Here is a 16,668-nt window from a genome sequence, read left to right as displayed (position 1 = left end):
GTATCCCACTGGGCCCTTGGGGACCTGGCAGCACTGTCTCTGGGCAAAGAGGATTTCAGGGGCCTCCCTGACTACAGGCAACCTCGCCTAGTGGGTGTCATGTGGAGCAGGGAGTCCTGACTGTCTCTGACCTCGGGCAAACCACCGGATCTTGCAGGCCCTCAGGACAGTTGGGAAGGTTACCTGATTGACCTGTCCCTCCCAGCTCCGACAGCCTGTGGTGGTCTGCCTGCCAAGACCTCTCATGGTGACGGCTTTGATCTGTGCCATGTCATCGTGGCACTGGCTACCACGTGCTGCTGCCCAGAGCCCTGTGACATGAGGAAGTTCTGAGCGTGACTGCCTGGGAGAAGACAGAGGCTAGGCCCACCTGCCAGGGGGCTGGGGCACTGCGAGGCTCAGGGCACCTGAGTCAGACTGAGTGAGCGAACACAGAGATGGGCTGTTCGTGAGTATCAGTCTGGTGCTTGTTGCAGCGCTGCTGTTGGTTGAGCTCTCATTGTTCACCCTGGAGCTCATTTAATCTGCATAGCCTGAGGAGGCGGCCCTGTCACCACCCCCGCTTTGCAGGTGAGGGAAGTGAGGCTCAGAAGTGAGAGAAGTGAGTCTGGGAGCTGGCAGCTAGGGGTGGCCTCAGGGCTGTCTGGTTCTAAAGCCCACACCCTAACCTCTAGTGCCACCCTGCCTCCCTGGGGGTGGGCTCTTCAGCGAGCTGATTAAAAGTCTGAGTGAGGAGGCTGGGGTGAATGACTCATTTTGCCACTATTGAGTCACCGCTGGGTGTGAGCCGAGCGGGTGGGGCCTGGTGGGCCGCCTGACTGCCAGGTTCGGATGTGTGTCCTGTCAGCAGCGGAACTGCTAAGGTCCTGCTTGCGCAGGGCACGCTTCTCAGAGGTTAGGCAGTGTGTTCCAGCTTCAGCACGACAGAGCTATTTGAGTTCTGCTGGCTCACGAAGGAGGCATCTGTGCAGGAAGAACCGGGGAGGAACGGTGGTGGGGGTTGGGGAGATCAGCTCCGGGAGGACTGTCTGCTCCCCTCATCTCCATCTCCAGCTGCACCCTCACTGTGTCTGACTCTTGCACCAGGTAGCAGGCTCTTCTTTTCAAGAACTTTCCTCCGGGTCATCTGGGTCCCCAAAACCACCCCAGAGTTGTCCCCGAAGAGAGAAGTCTGGCTCGCCTGTTTGATCTTTTCCCTCCCTCCTGTCACTGTAGATGGAGGAGACCAGGCTTCCTGCCCCGGAGGCGCTACCTCAGACTCACGCCATTCCCAGAGCTGCTGCTCTTTGCTTGGGACACGATGCTGACACCGAAGATGACCCGTCTCCTGTGGAATCGCCGCAGGTGCCAGACCTCTGCCCACAGTCTCCCATCTCGGGCTTCCCGTGCCCATCGAGGTGGAGGTCGGCCGTGAGCCCAGGGACGCCCGCGCCACCATCTTCCAGTTGCAGCATGTCCGCCTCTTCCCCAGGCAGCAGTCTCCAGGGTCACCAGGAAAAGGCGGAGCCTCGGAGTGGCTGCCTCGCCAAGGTCTCCTCCTCCTTGGAGCTGGCAGTCCCGCCGTCAGCGCCCTCAGTGGTCAGCCCTGGGCCTCGGCTCCAGTGGTTGCCCCAGCCTGTGTCCTCAGCGGGTGATGCCCCCGGGCTGGGCAGGAGACGTCTCTCCTTCCAGGCCGAGTACTGGGCCTGTGTGCTGCCCGATTCCCTGCCTCCCTCCCCAGACCGCCGCTCCCCACTCTGGAACCCGAACAAAGAGTACGAAGATCTGCTGGACTACACCTATCCCCTCAGGCCCGGGCCCCGGCTCCCGAAGCAGCTCGATAGCCACGTGCTGGCTGAGCCCGTCCTGCAGGACTCGGGCATAGACCTGGATAGCTTCTCTGTCTCCCCGGCGAGCACCCTTAAGTCACCCACTAACGTCTCCCATAGTTGCCCACCAGCTGAGACCGCTGCCCTGTCATTCTCTGGGCCCAGAGAGCCAAGCCTTAAGCGGGGGCCCTCTGGAGTACCCCAGAAGCAGGGTGGTGTGGGGTTAGCATCTTGCAGCCTCTTTGCCTCTACTCCCAGAGCCCCAAGCGGTAGGGCCACTCCTTGGGTGAGCAGAGAGCCAGCCCGGAGGAACCTGAGGGACTGGCCACCTGTGGGCCGGCACCTTGAGCTGGGTTCTCCACGCCTGAGGACAAGGGACAAAGGGTGGTCCTCACCGGGGTTGGAGAGGGAGAAGGGGGCCAGCCAGGGCCTCAGGCGCCTCACCTGCGAGGAGTCTGGATGGAAACCCCAAGAGGAGGTGGAAAGTGACGACGAGTATCTGGCCCTACCCACTCGGCTGACACAGGTTTCTAGCTTGATTTCGTATTTGGGCTCCATTCCCACCTTGGTGCCCCTGTCCACGGATGCTGCCGAAGGGCAGAGCTCCCTGGACGTGTCAGACAGTGATGGGCCAGCTTCCCTCCCGTCAGACTCCAGCCAAAGCCAGCTTCCCTCCGGGGCTACCCTCAGAGGGTCCTGGAGTGCTGAGGACCAGAAGCACTGTTTGCGACGCTCCTTCGTCCATGCAAGGCGCTCTGCCGGAGAGGGCAGTCTGGTGAGCAGCCAGGCCCTGGGAGTCTCCTCCGGACCAGTGAGAACGCGCGCCTCCTGGTCGGCAGTGTTGGATCCAGATGCTGAAGGGCAGCCTCCCAGGAAGGGCGGCGAGCAGGGGAAAGAGTCACTCGTGCAGTGCGTGCAGGTAAACTCAGCGTCTCGGCACTGTTGCCTTCTTCCCCCGTCCACTGACCTTGTAGGAAGCTTGGTGACGTTGAGCACTTAGGTGCCAGGCGCCGTACTGCACCTTCTGTCCAGTCCTGATGAGGACTGGCATTCTCTTGTCAACGCTGGAGGAAAAGGCAGCGAGATGTTAGGTAACCTGCGCCTTCACTGTCAGTGAGAGTAGAGCCTGTGCTGCTAACCACTCCCCAGGCTGCTTGACCTTGAGGATCAAGAGGCCCTCTGCACAAGAGGGACCTGTGCTCAGATGCCTTCAGGAAGTACAGGCTCAATAAAAGTGTTTTCTTGGCCAAAAGACTGCCCAGAGCTTTAATTTGATAAAGTGCTGTAACTGCAGATTGGAGGGTGTCAGGCACACTGTTGCCTAGACTTGCTGGACTCTGGTGGACCATGTGAGAAAGGAGGTGGAGCTGATACTGCATGGAACAGGGTTGTCCGCGCCAGGTAGTTGTGTGTTTTGGCTCCATCTCTTTAGTTTGCTTGTTGGTAGGATGTGGAGCTTTGCCTCCTTGGTCGTTGTGTGGGTTAAATGAAATAATTCATGTCCCGGACCTTGTACAGTCCCTCACATGAGGATGTTCAGGCGCGCAGCTGTCCACACCCTGGGAGAGCCCAGGGCCTGCCTCCCGCCTGAGCGCCCAGATGTGTCCACAGGCAGCAGGGCAGCCAGCCGAGGGCTGTGTCCCCAGGAGCGACGCCGCAGAAGTTTTCTAGCTCTCAAGGAGGGCTTTAGCCTGCCCTGTGGTGTCATGTGGACTTTGTGCTGTGGAGCAGGTGGTACAGGTGTTAGCATGTGAAGAGTGAAGCCGTGGGGTACAGGCCTGGGCTCCCAGCCCCTGGTGAGTGGCTGGCAGGAGTCTGGGGCCCGGCTCCCTGGGCGGGAAGGAGCAGCACAGGGACAAGCAGCTTCAGTTGTTTTCAGGTGTAGGATCAGGTCAGTCTTGGTCACGGTCCCGTGTTCTATGTCCACATCTTCCCCAGGAGCAGTTCTACAGTCAGTACAGTGCTGACTGAGGAACTGACCTGTGTCGGGCAGGTCCCTTCTGGGCCGCTCTTTGCCTGCTGCCCTCTCCCTCACGTGCCCTGCCCTGTCCCTGCACACAGGGCTGGCCCTTCACAGACCAAGGGGCCACAGAGCCATGGTGAGCCCTCCATGTTGCCCTGGCAGAAGTCGAGTCACGGGTGGGGACAGACCAGGAGCAGAGGGGAGACAACACCTTGGTGGGGAATGCAGCCTGTAGCCTGGGATCCCCCAGATATTTTTAGCCTGTGGTTCCATGGGTGACACACGATTTATTTGTCCACACAGACATTTTGTTGTCAGCTGGAAGAGCTGATCCACTGGCTGTATAACGTTGCAGACACTACTGACCACCTCACTGCACCCAGATCCAACCTCACAGGCCTCAAGTCTTCTCTGCAGCTTTACCGGGTAATAAGTGGTCCTGGTTTCTGACTGTTCACTCACTAGATGATGGTAAATTACTTGATTAGAAGGTCAAAGTTTGGGTGACTGATGCACAGTGTCATGATCCATTGACTTTTACCTGAAATCTAATCAGACATCTTACTGGAAATCTAATTCTTTTCAAATCCTTAATGCTGAAAAACTAACATGTATGAGTTACTTCCCAGACCAAGTAGAGCTTGAAGAAAGTCCATTTTATACCTTCAATCCAGAATACTTCAGGGTTATTTGCAATGTGATTTTCCAAATGTCTCAGGCTTCCCTGATAGCTCAGTTGGTAAAGCAATGCAGGAGACTCCAGTTCGATTCCTGGGTTGGGGAGATTCCTTGGAGAAGGGCCAGGCTACCTGCTCTGGTATTCTTGGGCTTCCCTTGTGGCTCAGCTGGTAAAGAATCTGCCTGCAATGTGGGAGACCTGGGTTCGATCCCTGGGTTGGGAAGATCCCCTGGAGAAGGGAAAGGCTACCCACTCCAGTATTCTGGCCTGGAGAATTCCATGGACTGTAGTCCTTGGGGTCACAAAGAGTCGGACACAGCTGACTTTCACTTTACAGATTCTCAGGGATTGATAGACAGAGATCTGCATTGTTAGGAAATCACAAGACTACTGAAATTAAGTAAAATTAAAAGATTAAGTTTTTCAGTTCTGGCCACATTCCGAGTGTTTGGTCATCACATTTGTCTGGTGGCTACCATATTGAATAGAGCCTTTAGAACATTTCTATCATCACAGAAAACTCTGTTGGACAGCCCTGACTGGTATTTTTAGGATTTGAGCTGAATTGCACTGACTCCAGAATACACACAAGGCATTTTGATGGTATTTAAACCAAAATATGACCCAGTTTGCTTCTCAAGGTATTCTTTTGAAGGGTAGGGGTTACCTCTTTTTAGATTTTGTTATTTTAACGATCTCTTTGTGGGTCCTGGTTAACTTTGTAACGGGTGTATTTTGTGACATTTTGTGCTGTTCTGGCATAGTTATCAGTAGGCCCTCTTTCATTCTCAGAAGTGTTCTGAATTGGATGATAAAGTATCAGTCAATACTGATATCACTTGATACTGATATTCACATCAACTGAGCCACCTGCTGGCTTACAGTGCATCTGTCTGGTTGACCCAGTCTTTCTGTTGCCTCTTCCGGAGGAGCAGAGGTAGTGTTTGTGGCCTGAACTTGTGGTTTAGTCCAGTTTTCTGGGACAGTTCTTTGAATAGAAGAGTGTGTGATTTACTTGTGACCAAGCCAGGGCCACACCACCCAACTCAGAGCTCCTTCCACACCCAGGCAAGACGGGGGACCCTTTGTTTTCCAACTTGGAGCCAACTAAAATTGAGGGGCAAGGCCTTGCCTGGGTGGGCCAGCTGCCCTACCCTCGTGGGAATGCTGCTTCCTGCTGAATGGAGAGTGGTTGCCAGAGTTCCTTTCCCAGAGCACACTTGAGAGAGGAGAGGAAGGCTGAGCGTGAGGGCCCACTCCCAGGAGGCCCAGGGCAGCACCACCATGGAGAGGGCACTGCTTGGAGTTTGGACCCACTGGGGTGGCCTTTCCAGCAGGCCTCCGCCCCACTCCCCTCCTAGCAGGCGCCTCACAGCAGCTCTGTTGCCACCACTTTATTCTCCTCCTGTCCTCTGCGTGTCAGGCCAGTCACATGCACCTATCCTGCTTTGTGGGTAGAGCTGAGAGCTGAGCTGGGAGTCACTGCAGGTTAGCGAAGCCTAGCCCGCTTGTGTCATCCACACGACTGTATCACCAGGTGGGACCCCACTGTCAGCGCTGCTGCACCCAGGATGGCGCCTGGCTCACGCCCACATGTGAGCTGCCTCGAGCCTACTTAGATACCACATATAAGCACATGTACACTGGTTCACACACGTTTCACTTGTGACCCTGTCTTGTGTATTTTGTCTTAACACAGTGGGTTTGTGGCAGCATATAAACTGCAGAGAACTAAAGAAGAAATAATCAATACAGGTAATTAGGGCAAACAAAAACAAGACAGAATATAGTAAATCCAGAAGTAAAACTGCAACTTCAGAATGTGAACTGCACCCTGTGCTGAAGGTGGTCATGGATTTGACTTCACATCTTAGCAGCTGAAGGAAAAACCAGAAACGGTTACAAGGCTTGGTACTGCAAGGGGAAAAGAAATCAACCGCTCAGGAGACTCACAGCTTCCCTGACGCCATCCCACGGCCTCAGGTCCAGAGAGAGCGGGACAGGGAGGACGTGGGGCAGGCTGCAGCTGCCTGTGGCCACACTGAAGGCACCTCTGTGGCTCTGCGGGTCCACTAGAATGGAAGACAGTCTCAACAGGCCCGTGAGCCTAAATGGGACCTTTGAGGTGTAGCCCACACGGGAATCCCGGCCTCCAGGCTGTTCAGGAGCCAGGCTCTGCCAGGGAAAAGAAAACTCTGCTTTTGTCAAGTTGTAAACAGAAAAACAGGATTGACTCTGGGTTTGCTTTGGGCTCAAAGAAGATGAGGTTAAACTACTGCACTGTTTACTTGGGGAATCCTGAAGAGTGGGTGGGTTAAAGGGGAGTCCAACTACCAAAGAAAAGATCATTTTTAATGACTTTTGTGAAATGGTAGTAATAAAGCTTTTTCCTGTTTTTTTCTGTTATGCTCTAAGCAATTTAAGAAAGATATAGATGAACACCAGTCCCTGACGGAGAGTGTCTTACAGAAAGGGGAGATCCTGCTTCAGAGCCTGCTGGATAATACCCCAGGTGAGATGCTTGGGTTTTGAATTTAGCTGGTGCTTAATATAACCTCTCAGTGCAAGTCCGGGACCCACTCTGTCACCAGGCGGAGCCAGTGTACAAGAATCCCTCGTGTCCACACCCATTGCCTTTGACTCCCACAGTCGACTGCCAGCTTCTCGCATCTTCATGGCCCCACAAACACGTGATGAGGCAGTCACAGCCCTGCGGGTGTGAGAAGTCAGGCATTGAGCCTGCAAGAAAGATGCACTTTTTTTTTTTATACTTTAATATATATATGGCTGTGCTCGGTCTTAGCAGCATGTAGGAGCTTCAGCTGCAGCGTGTGAACCTTGCTGCTGGATGTGGGATCTAGTCCCCTGACCAGGGATTAAACCAAGGCCCCTGATTGAGAGCACGGAGTCCCAGCCACTGGACCACAAGGGAAGCCCCAAGAACAGTGCTCTTTAAGCTTCTGCCTTTCCTTGGTGGAGTCCTTGGTGGGAATGCTGGCTTTAGTCCAGCTCCCCTTAGCTTAGGGGAGCCAAGGACACTGGGGAGCCTACAGGGCTCCCTTCCTTTTGCCCTGCAGGCTGGACCCCTCTCTCGTTATCTGCTTTGGGGGAGGATTTGTTCCAGGACCTGAGAGCAGTCAATCTGTTCTATGGGAAGAGACTGAAGGAAGAAGTGAACTGATGAGAAGGGGACAGGTGGACGGTGGTACACAAACTAAGCTTGAGCCCCTTTCGCAGGATGGATTCCCAGATTAGGAAGGTGAGAAAATCAGACTCTGAGAGTGCATCTCAGGGTGCAGGTGTTTACAGTTGGCCTTGCCCTTGCTGGGGGCAGGTATCATAGGACGAATATGACAGGAGAATGCTAAGTTAAAGCAAGGAATTGATGGACCCCTCAGAGCAGTCCCTATGTTTCTGTAAGACTGAGCAAGCAAGTGCTGAAAAAGCCCATCTGTGTTTTGCCTCAGTTTTGGAGTGAAGTGGGATTTCCACTGGAAGCAAAACTGTGTGAACAAAGTGGGCAGGGTCCACTGGCTTGAGAAGGGAGAGGTGGCGCGCGCCTGACCAGCAGTGGTGGGTGGGTGTGTGGTAGGGAGGTGGTGCCAAGTGTCCCAGCCTGAGCACTGCTGACACTGGGCCACGGGACGCGCTGTCGTGAGGACAGCTGTCCTGTTGTTGCACCGTGCTTATCAGCATCCCCGGCCTCGGCCCAGTAAATGCCAATAGTATACCTCCTCGGTTTTGACAACCCCAAACATCTCCAGACACTGCCAGATGTCCCCTGGGAAGGAAGAAACCCCCAGGACTGAAAACAGCGTGGCAGAGGGGTTTTGCTGGGGGGAGCCACTGAAGGGTTTCAGCAGGGCATGACTTACCCATTGTCCGTCACATGAGCCCACGGCATCCCTTGCCCTTGGGACACCTTTGCTTTGGCTCATCCACTGTGCTCTTGCATTAGGAATTTTTTAATTTTTATTGGGGCAGAAATTTGCTATGCCAGGCTCCTTTGCCACTTGTTATACCAGCATTGTCTTGAGTACTATGTGCCAGACACCATGCCAAAGCCGTTGACATTTTTTTCACTTAATCACAGGCCCGTGAGGTGGATAGTTAATACTCTCACTTCACAGAGCTATGGATCTGCATGGGGCCACACAGTGCATGGCAGCCTGACTCCCACCCCTGTGCACTAATACCCCACTCAGGCTCCTGCACCTGCACACACGCACAATAGCATAAAGAACTCAGTACCAGGAAATTTTCTGGAGGCCACATGTGTTTCTTACAAGCTACAGGTGGTTCTTGGACCTTCATTTAAAAATCGACTCAGTAATACTTCTCAGTACTTAATTGGTAATGATGTCCCACTTTGCTCTTCTCTCCAAAGGAGTCTAGAGGTATTTTACTGCCTAAATAAGAGACTTTTCTTTTAGGGAATTCTCTGGTGGTCCAGGGAATCCCCTGGTGCTTTCACTGCTGTAGGCCCAGTTCAATCTCTGATTGGGGAACTAAGATCCCACAAGCTGTGCATGGCCAAAAAAAAAAAAAGATGCTTTGGGGTATTTTGTGATTTTCAGGTCTGTATCCAGGCTCATTCAGATGGACACCATGCCCCTCCCAGTTCTCTGCTTGGACTAATCAGGAACTTGGCTGTTTTATGAAAATCACAGGTTCCCCTAGACATCCACAGGGTCTTCAGCTAGGCGCACAACTCTTCCCTCCAGATCACACTGTCAGAGTCAGTGGAGCCCAAGCATGGACACCCCAGTCCCCGCAAACTTCTTCAGAGCCCACTCTCATCCTCAGCCATGTGCAAAACCTGAGGGACAGGTCAGATTAATTCCTTCCAAATGTGTTCATCTCAGCCTCCAGCTAACGGGTTTTCCTTTGGTTATCTGGCAAGTTTTCACTACATTTTGACCCGGTTACCTTGGTACATGAAGTAACAGTCCTGCCTTACACCTTAACTCCTCATTATCCTAGATCAGACGACTAGAACCTATTGACATCGAGCTGAACCAGGGCCCTGTATGCATGTATTCAGTGAAAACATTGAAGTCTCAACTGGGAAAGAGAATTTCATCACTGTTCCAGCTTCCCTTTTGTTTGGCCCCAACCAAATGTTCTAACATTTTAAAATAAAAGTTCAAAAACCAAAGGCCCCTTGAATTCCACTGACCCCACACAGGACTGTTCACATGACCGGTGAACTTGGAGGAGAGAACCTGACCCACTCACCCTTACAGGTGAGCTGTGCCAGGGGCCCTGGCTGCATTCCTCAGCCTGCCCTGCCGATTGTTCTAAACTGTCAGGCTGGCACTTTGCCCTGATGATGCTGCACCGCTGTGGCTTCCCTAGGGGCTAAGTTCCACAGCCTGTTCCTCCTTCCACCCATCTGCTGGCATCCTCTGCAGATAACACAGCTTCCCCTTTCCCTTCCTCTGCTCACAGATGTTGCAGCTGTGGCAGGAAATTAGGGAGAGGGTGAACACAGCTGATAAAAGGCACAGGAAGCAAAAGCAGCCTTTGTGTTTAACAAAGGAAGTCGAAGTTTTTAAAAGAAAAAAACAAGCCTGCTGTGTGTGATGCACTCTGAACCTGGCCCCTCCCTTCCTCAAAACTTGGCCTGTAGGGGTTGGAACCTTGGCCTCATGAACCATCTTGTCTTAGCCTGCTTTCAGGTAATTTTCTCTTGAAGTCTATTCATTTAGGACCCACCAAAAAGGGTTCACAAGCAATCCCATGTTACGTTACCGCATCACCCATATATGTGCTAAATGACAGTCCCACAGCCAACAAGCTGATGGGACCTGGTAGCAGGACCCAGAGTCCTCATGGTGGCCTGCTGTTTTCATTTCAGGCTTCAGCCCCACAGGATCCGGGTGTGAGCCAGGGGTCTTATCTCTAAAACTCAGATAATACCAGTCATCAGACAACCATGTCTCTTGTGCATTTTTGTGAATGTGTAACTCCAGAGTGGAGCCATTGAGACAATTCAGCATCAATCACAAGTTAACAACATAGATTCCGCAGTGCAGTTCGGTCGAGGGAGTATTTTTTAAGTGGACATTGTGAAACTGTGGCCATGTTCCTGCTTTCTGCTACACCCTGGTATGTTCCTTGAAGGCACACTTGTGTTGTGTCTTTGGCCTTACTGCTTTAAAACTCATTTGTTAGTGTTAAAGGATGTCCTGGGCAGGATCTCTAGGCAGCCCAGCGCGCTGGAGAGCCACGCGGATCGCCTGTACGACACCATCTTGGCCTCCCTAGACACACTGGCCGGCTGCACCCTCACCCCCGACAGCACGCCAGCAGCACACAGGAGCACCGGTGTGAAGGGAATTAGCCTGGTAAGTAGAGCAACCCCAGAGGAGGAAACTTGTCCTCAGACCCCAGTGCCTGATTCTGGAACAGAGTTCCTGTTCTAATAGTTGGCTGTTTCTTAGAAGCTCCTTCAACTAAAAAAGCTACTGAAACAAATAAGAGGCGAGAGGCTGGGAGAAGCCCCTGGAGCTGAAAAGGGGAGATGCTGCCATTGCCAGGGAGTGGGGCGGGGGGGGCGCTTTCTGTGGTGATGAAAGCGGCACGCTCCATTGCTCACTTTCCGCCCTGTGCCTGCTGAGGACTAGGGTGCTCTGTGCTTCCATCTTAAATGGCCGACATGTCACCCCTCCCCACCCGTGGAAACAACTGTAGACTTTACCTGTACCAACTTTGTTATGTCTGTGCACATACGCTTCTCTGGTACAGGCTGCCTCTATCCTGTAGGCTCTTCCCACCCAGCTCATGTGGTGCTCCATCGGTAAGCAACTCTTGACAAAGCCAAGTAGCCACAGGGATCCTGAGTTACAACTCCCCACACCTTCTTTTCCTGAAAATGCTCTCTGAAAATGTCACACACTACTCCCCTCCAAAAAAGGGTTAGGGGATGGATAGGGTTAGGGGATGGATAGATGGGAGCACCAGGCCTTGGAGATGTCACAGGTAGGAACAGAAGCTGAGAGCAAAGAGGGACTGCTGCCCACTCTGGGGCTACCACTGCCCAACACCATGCCGCCACAACTGGAGCACGCTTCTTCCAAAACTTCTCCTGCTGCCGAAATCTGGCGTTTAACTCAGATTTCCTGGGTGAGAATTCACTGCAAATAAAAGAAGGTAAGGGATAAATCCAGGTATCTCGGGAGCAGGGAGTCCCTGTATTTGCATCAAATAAATCTAGGGTAGTAGTCATTTTAATTCTAAAATGAATGCAGATGATTGCCATGTCATTTCTTCCTCTGCAGCATTCTGCCTGTAACGGATGCTTCTCTTTCTCTTTAGGCATCTTCTCTGAATGAGATGTAATTATCTGTCAGTCAAAATGTGGCTATTTGGAAACTTTCGGAAGTCCTTGTGAGAGCCATTTAATTCTGAAACCAAGTGGAAAATGTGACTCTAATGTACTAGCTTTAAAATGCCTTTCTTTTCCCTGAAAGTAAGGGCTGTTGAGTTACTGTTTTTATTTAAATGAGTCCTTTCCAGTTAAGGTTTTCCTTTGGTGCTTCTCTACAAAGAGCATGTAGCTTTGCAGTTGTTCAAATAATGCAGACAAGGCTTACAGGATTTCCTCTCCCTCCGTCCAGTTAAAAAGAGGAGACAGAACTCCTAAACTACTCTGTGTACTGAGATCATTTAAAGAAAGCTGGTAGGAGAAAGAAGGTACCCAGTACTTGGTGTTCTCAGGCATACAAGAGGATCCAAAAGACAAAAAGTGACTAGGCTTATAAATCACTCTCTGAAGACTGTAGAAGATATTCAGACTCTCCAAATTAATAGAAAGTTTTGAACAAATAGAACTTCTGTAAATTATTTTGGGCTGCAAAGATACCTTTTATCATCTTAAGTGCTCAGGGCTCCATCTGCCTGCCTAACATTTTAAAGGAGAATGATAGGGGCTTAAGAAGCTGCCATTGAGCTTCAGCCCACTAATGATCTGCCTTCAGGGTACCTCCAGGAGGAGGCATCCTGCACTCCTCCCTGGGAAGAGTCAGAAGGGCATGGATAGGCTCACACAGCCTGGTTAAATAGCTGTAGAAGCTAAGGCTGTTCATGGTGAGGGGAAAAGGGAATTCTTTTGTTTCTTTGGGAGTTGACATGTGAATACCTTAGGGGCGGGGGGAGGGACCAAGGAGCAACCATTTAAAGCCAACTCTAGCTTTTTAAAGTAAAATGATTGGCCATTGCTGGTAACCACACATTCTGCAAAAACAAAGCAGCGCTTTCAAAATGTTTTATTGGCTGTGAATGTGCATGGAAGGAGGAAAGCACTTTGCCTGTTTACTTGTGTTCCAGTAGGCTATGACCTGAGGAAAGGGTCCTCCACACTTAAATATGTGATAACACTTCAAGAAAGTCAAAATCCTTTCTCAAACTCTAGGTTCTCACTTGAGGGAGGGTGCTTAAGAAAGGAAGATACTTTGATTTATAAAGAAATGGACAAATCACCTGAACCCAGAGCAGGTAACATTAGAACAGTTACTCTCATAAAGCAGTCTTCTGATACCCCTCAGAATAAAATACTAAATAGAAAATTACCCTCTTTAAGAGAAGTTTAGAACTTAAAGCTGAGCAACTTAACACCATCTCATCCATCTCTGTGAACTAAAATCCTCAAGAGTTTAAACTGGAAAATAAGCTGTTAATAAGTTTTAATGTTTAAAGATTTTAATTCTAAAGGGAAACTATAAAATTCAGTAACAGTTATATAAAATGGAGTATTTCAAGTGCCTCTGCCATTCTAGTATTTATCAAAATGCTTAAAGGCATAATTTTGATTCTGCTGTCTCAGTTTTAATCTTGGTTCTGTACATAGATTTAAAAAGACAGAACACCTTCCTAGCAGATTATTATATATGTAAAATAGTCTTAAAGGCCTTAATTGGTTCAGAAGGCATATCTTATAGCCTCTGTACTTAAACTGATATATATATTTCACCTTCTCTTTGATGTGACTATAAATTGGTACATGCCTTTCCAATGAGTGTGTTACAGGATAAGCCCTTGGGAGTTAAACCCATTTACTGACATTTTGCTAGGCATGAAAATGCCTTAACTAGTTAGCAAAAAAATTGTTTCTATAGGATTGTCATCTTCAAAGTGACCAATGGTATTTTACAGTAGTTGAAAGCTAAAAGTGCCATTCGATCTAATAATAGGCTTCAGCTGACAGAAATTTTCACAGAATATTTTATTTCAGAGTGCCCTGTTTTGTAAAAAACTATTACTTTTACCAGGCGATGATCTAAAGATATTTTTGTTCACTTCCTTTGCCTACTCTGGACCTGCTCATAAATATCACTGAAGAGCATCAGCACAGCTATTAATGGTATCTTCGGCAGTGCTATAGGTTTAAGACCTCCCTTAAAACTCAAGCGGAAATTGTTTCTGACTAGATGCTGCCAGCAGCATTTCACGAGCAGACACGGCCAGGTTTGATTCTAGCATTAGCCTTAAGGACAGCAGTGGCTCACAGTGACACATCATGTGGTTACAAAACTCCAAGTTTACCTGTGGTATAATTTCCTAGTAGTCCCTTAAAGTAGTAGAACTTAAGTCCACAGGCAAGTGGCAGTACTGGGAGCTAGATTGGCAGTTTCAAAACCTGGGTTCTTGTTGCAGCTCCATGGCTTAAGCTCATCTGCCAATAGACAATGTCAATACAATGATATTTTGAAGCTTAAATGGGAACACAAAGAAGGGCAGATGTAAAATATGCTGCAATGACAACATACATGCTAAAGGAAATTTTGGTCCAAAGTCATAAAACGTCATTGCTTAGACCAGAATGGCTATCATTTTGCAAGGATTTCCAGAGACTGTGACTGCTTAGGTTTAGAACATGTGAGCTAATTCATAGCAACCTTACAAAATACGGCAAGCAATAATTCCCTTTACTGAGTGAATGGATTATTAAAAGCCCATAATGTAGCTTGAAATATTTGTACTTGAAAGTGGGGGTAGGAATGGAGTATCCCCCAAACTGCATTCATTAAGCAAGTAGTGAAGCGTGCTGAAACATCTTGTCCCAGTCTTGACTACCACAAGGAAAAGAACACTAGAATTTTCAAAAATAAATATGTAAATATGCTTACACCTCAAATTCACATAATTTTTTTGCTAACTCACCAAGAAAAAGCTGACAGTTTGAACAACTTGTTGTATAAAACAAAAGTGCATTACATTGTCTGAAATTTGTATCATCTACTTTAAAAATGTTTCTGAATTATTTGTACTGTATTGATAAGGCAAAAAAATAAACCTTTTGAAGCACTAAAAAAATTTCACCCAAATAACTATTGGTAGCTTGAGGAGTTTTTCAGTTGCCTTATGTGAAGATGAATAGACCCAACAAGCACATCTATAATACAAAGTAAACTGTGATTTTATTGTGAAATTCTCATAGATGGAAAATTAAATTGAATATTTATTCTGTCCATTCATTTTACAATAATCTTACCACTTATTTTTGTACCATGTATTTCAGTTGCCTGTTTAGTGAAAATAAAGAAACCTATAATTTTTGGCTTGTTTTTAGTTTAAATTTTATCACTGAATTAAAGACCCCACCATAAAATGTGTAGCCAACAGCCACATCCCACGCCCCTAAGTAAAGAATATTTTGGTTACTATTTCAACCCGAAGGAAACTATCTTTGACTTCTATCACCTTAAAATGCCAGAGTTAGCAAAAGATTTTTGTTCCCCCACAATAAAAACAAACCCTAGGATCTTTAAGGTCCTAGTTAACAAAATTTTCACATGTGCAAAATTCAACTGAAATAAATATTTCTCTTATTTATTACTCCCACCCAGCATTCAGGTTTTCAGCTAATTTTAAGGGACATATTTTCTAAAATTAGGGCAAATAGTAAATTTCCTGCTTCCTACTTTAATGCTTTAACTCGCCTCCAACCTAAGGTATACAATTGTGGAGGATGAAACAGCTGACATCTGACTCCAAACATGGAAGAAACAATGTTAGCACACGTGTTAGTCTGCCAATTAAGGAAAGGTGGTGGTTTCCACCTCTACCACAGAAGAAGCAAATGTTGATCAGTGAAGCCATTTCAGATGGTTCTAGAGAAAGATCAGAGATAATAGGCTAGGTAGCATACATTCTAAAACTTACTTTCATAAAATTTAATCTCCCTGAACCACTAAGCTTGGTTAAATCCCTGTGCAGCACATAAGCCTCCCTAGGTCATTTACTGGGTATATTATCTGGAAAGTATATTGGATGCTGCTCTAAGATAGTTGTCTACAATGCCCTGGTTGCACACACAAATGGCTGTTTTGAGTATAATGCAAGGCTCTATTTCCCTTTAGCCATAAGAATTAAAACAATACTTATCACCATACAGTTTGATATTACTTCCAATAAGTACAATATTTATTAAACATATCTTCAGTTGTTTTGTTACATAGTGTGCAACAAATTACAATATTCTGCAGCCACAAATTATATGCAGAGTATGAAGAAACTATTAATCAGATAGTGTAATCTTTCCGTTTATAACTCTACAAGGAAGAACTAGCAAATCAGATCTTACATATAACATCTCACTAAACTTTATGCATGGAAAGTGACAGACACTGGTTGTGCTGTTTGATACAAAATGGCTGAACTTCATCTTCAGAAGACTAAACCTGACATCTAAACATGCCAATATAAACATCAAAACAAAATATATTCTAACCAACCACGGAAACAGTCTGGTATCAGGAAAGCAACAAAGATTACACACATTATTTTATAAACCAGCACACAAAGGTTTAAAACAGTTCTGAAAATGAAGTTAGCTGTCTTGAGTCAAGGGAATAAAAAAAAAGTCAGTATTGACCATTTACAATCTCTGACCTTTGTGGAGACGGTAAGAATCTGTTGTAGTGCAGCTACATACAGTACAATTCAGGCAATTTTGTTTTTTTCACTTGGGTTCAGATTGCAAATTCATTGCTGTGAGAAAAGGATGGAGGCAAATTTTAGCAGCAACCTCCACCTGACTGCTTGACCGGAGTGCTCTGAATTTTAACATTGGACTTCTCGGCACCACCAGCTGTTGCTCCAGGACCCATTCGCTTTTTAATCTCAGCTGCCATCGTCATGAAGGACTGTTCTACATTCGTTGCATTCTTAGCACTGGTTTCCAAAAATGGAATTCCAAGGGAATCAGCAAATTC

General features: G+C 48.2%; 2 protein-coding genes across 12 annotated transcripts in view; one reads left to right on the top strand and one right to left on the bottom strand.

The window, feature by feature from the left end:
• CEP68 (centrosomal protein 68) overlaps positions 1-15,009 on the top strand; it is a 27,383-nt gene extending 12,374 nt beyond the window's left edge. For 2 of the 8 annotated variants that reach the window (XM_086326322.1, XM_086326327.1), the window contains 5 exons: positions 1,216-2,727; positions 4,075-4,197; positions 6,866-6,962; positions 10,628-10,800; positions 11,771-15,009. In XM_086326322.1, the coding sequence (XP_086182448.1) occupies positions 1,216-2,727; positions 4,075-4,197; positions 6,866-6,962; positions 10,628-10,800; positions 11,771-11,794 (1,929 nt within the window). In that variant the 3' untranslated portion in view covers positions 11,795-15,009. Of the gene's footprint in view, positions 1-1,215; positions 2,728-4,074; positions 4,198-6,865; positions 6,963-9,433; positions 9,609-10,310; positions 10,997-11,770 lie in introns of those variants that run through there. The other 6 variants (XR_015136709.1, XM_086326323.1, XM_086326328.1 and 3 more) reach the window with 6 other exon arrangements.
• The window catches only part of RAB1A (RAB1A, member RAS oncogene family), a 29,888-nt gene continuing 28,067 nt past the window's right edge, over positions 14,848-16,668 (bottom strand). For all 4 annotated transcript variants that reach the window (XM_086326329.1, XM_086326331.1, XM_086326330.1 and 1 more), the window contains one exon: positions 14,848-16,668. In XM_086326329.1, coding sequence (XP_086182455.1) covers positions 16,471-16,668 — 198 coding nt within the window. In that variant the 3' untranslated portion in view covers positions 14,848-16,470.

The sequence above is a fragment of the Bos grunniens genome, chromosome 11, assembly GCF_055505025.1.
Source record: "Bos grunniens cultivar Pamir isolate PY7600 chromosome 11, Bosgru_T2T1.0, whole genome shotgun sequence".
NCBI classification, from domain to species: Eukaryota; Metazoa; Chordata; class Mammalia; order Artiodactyla; family Bovidae; genus Bos; species Bos grunniens.
Note: the sequence above shows the minus strand (reverse complement) of the source record. Positions and strands in the feature narration are given on the sequence as shown.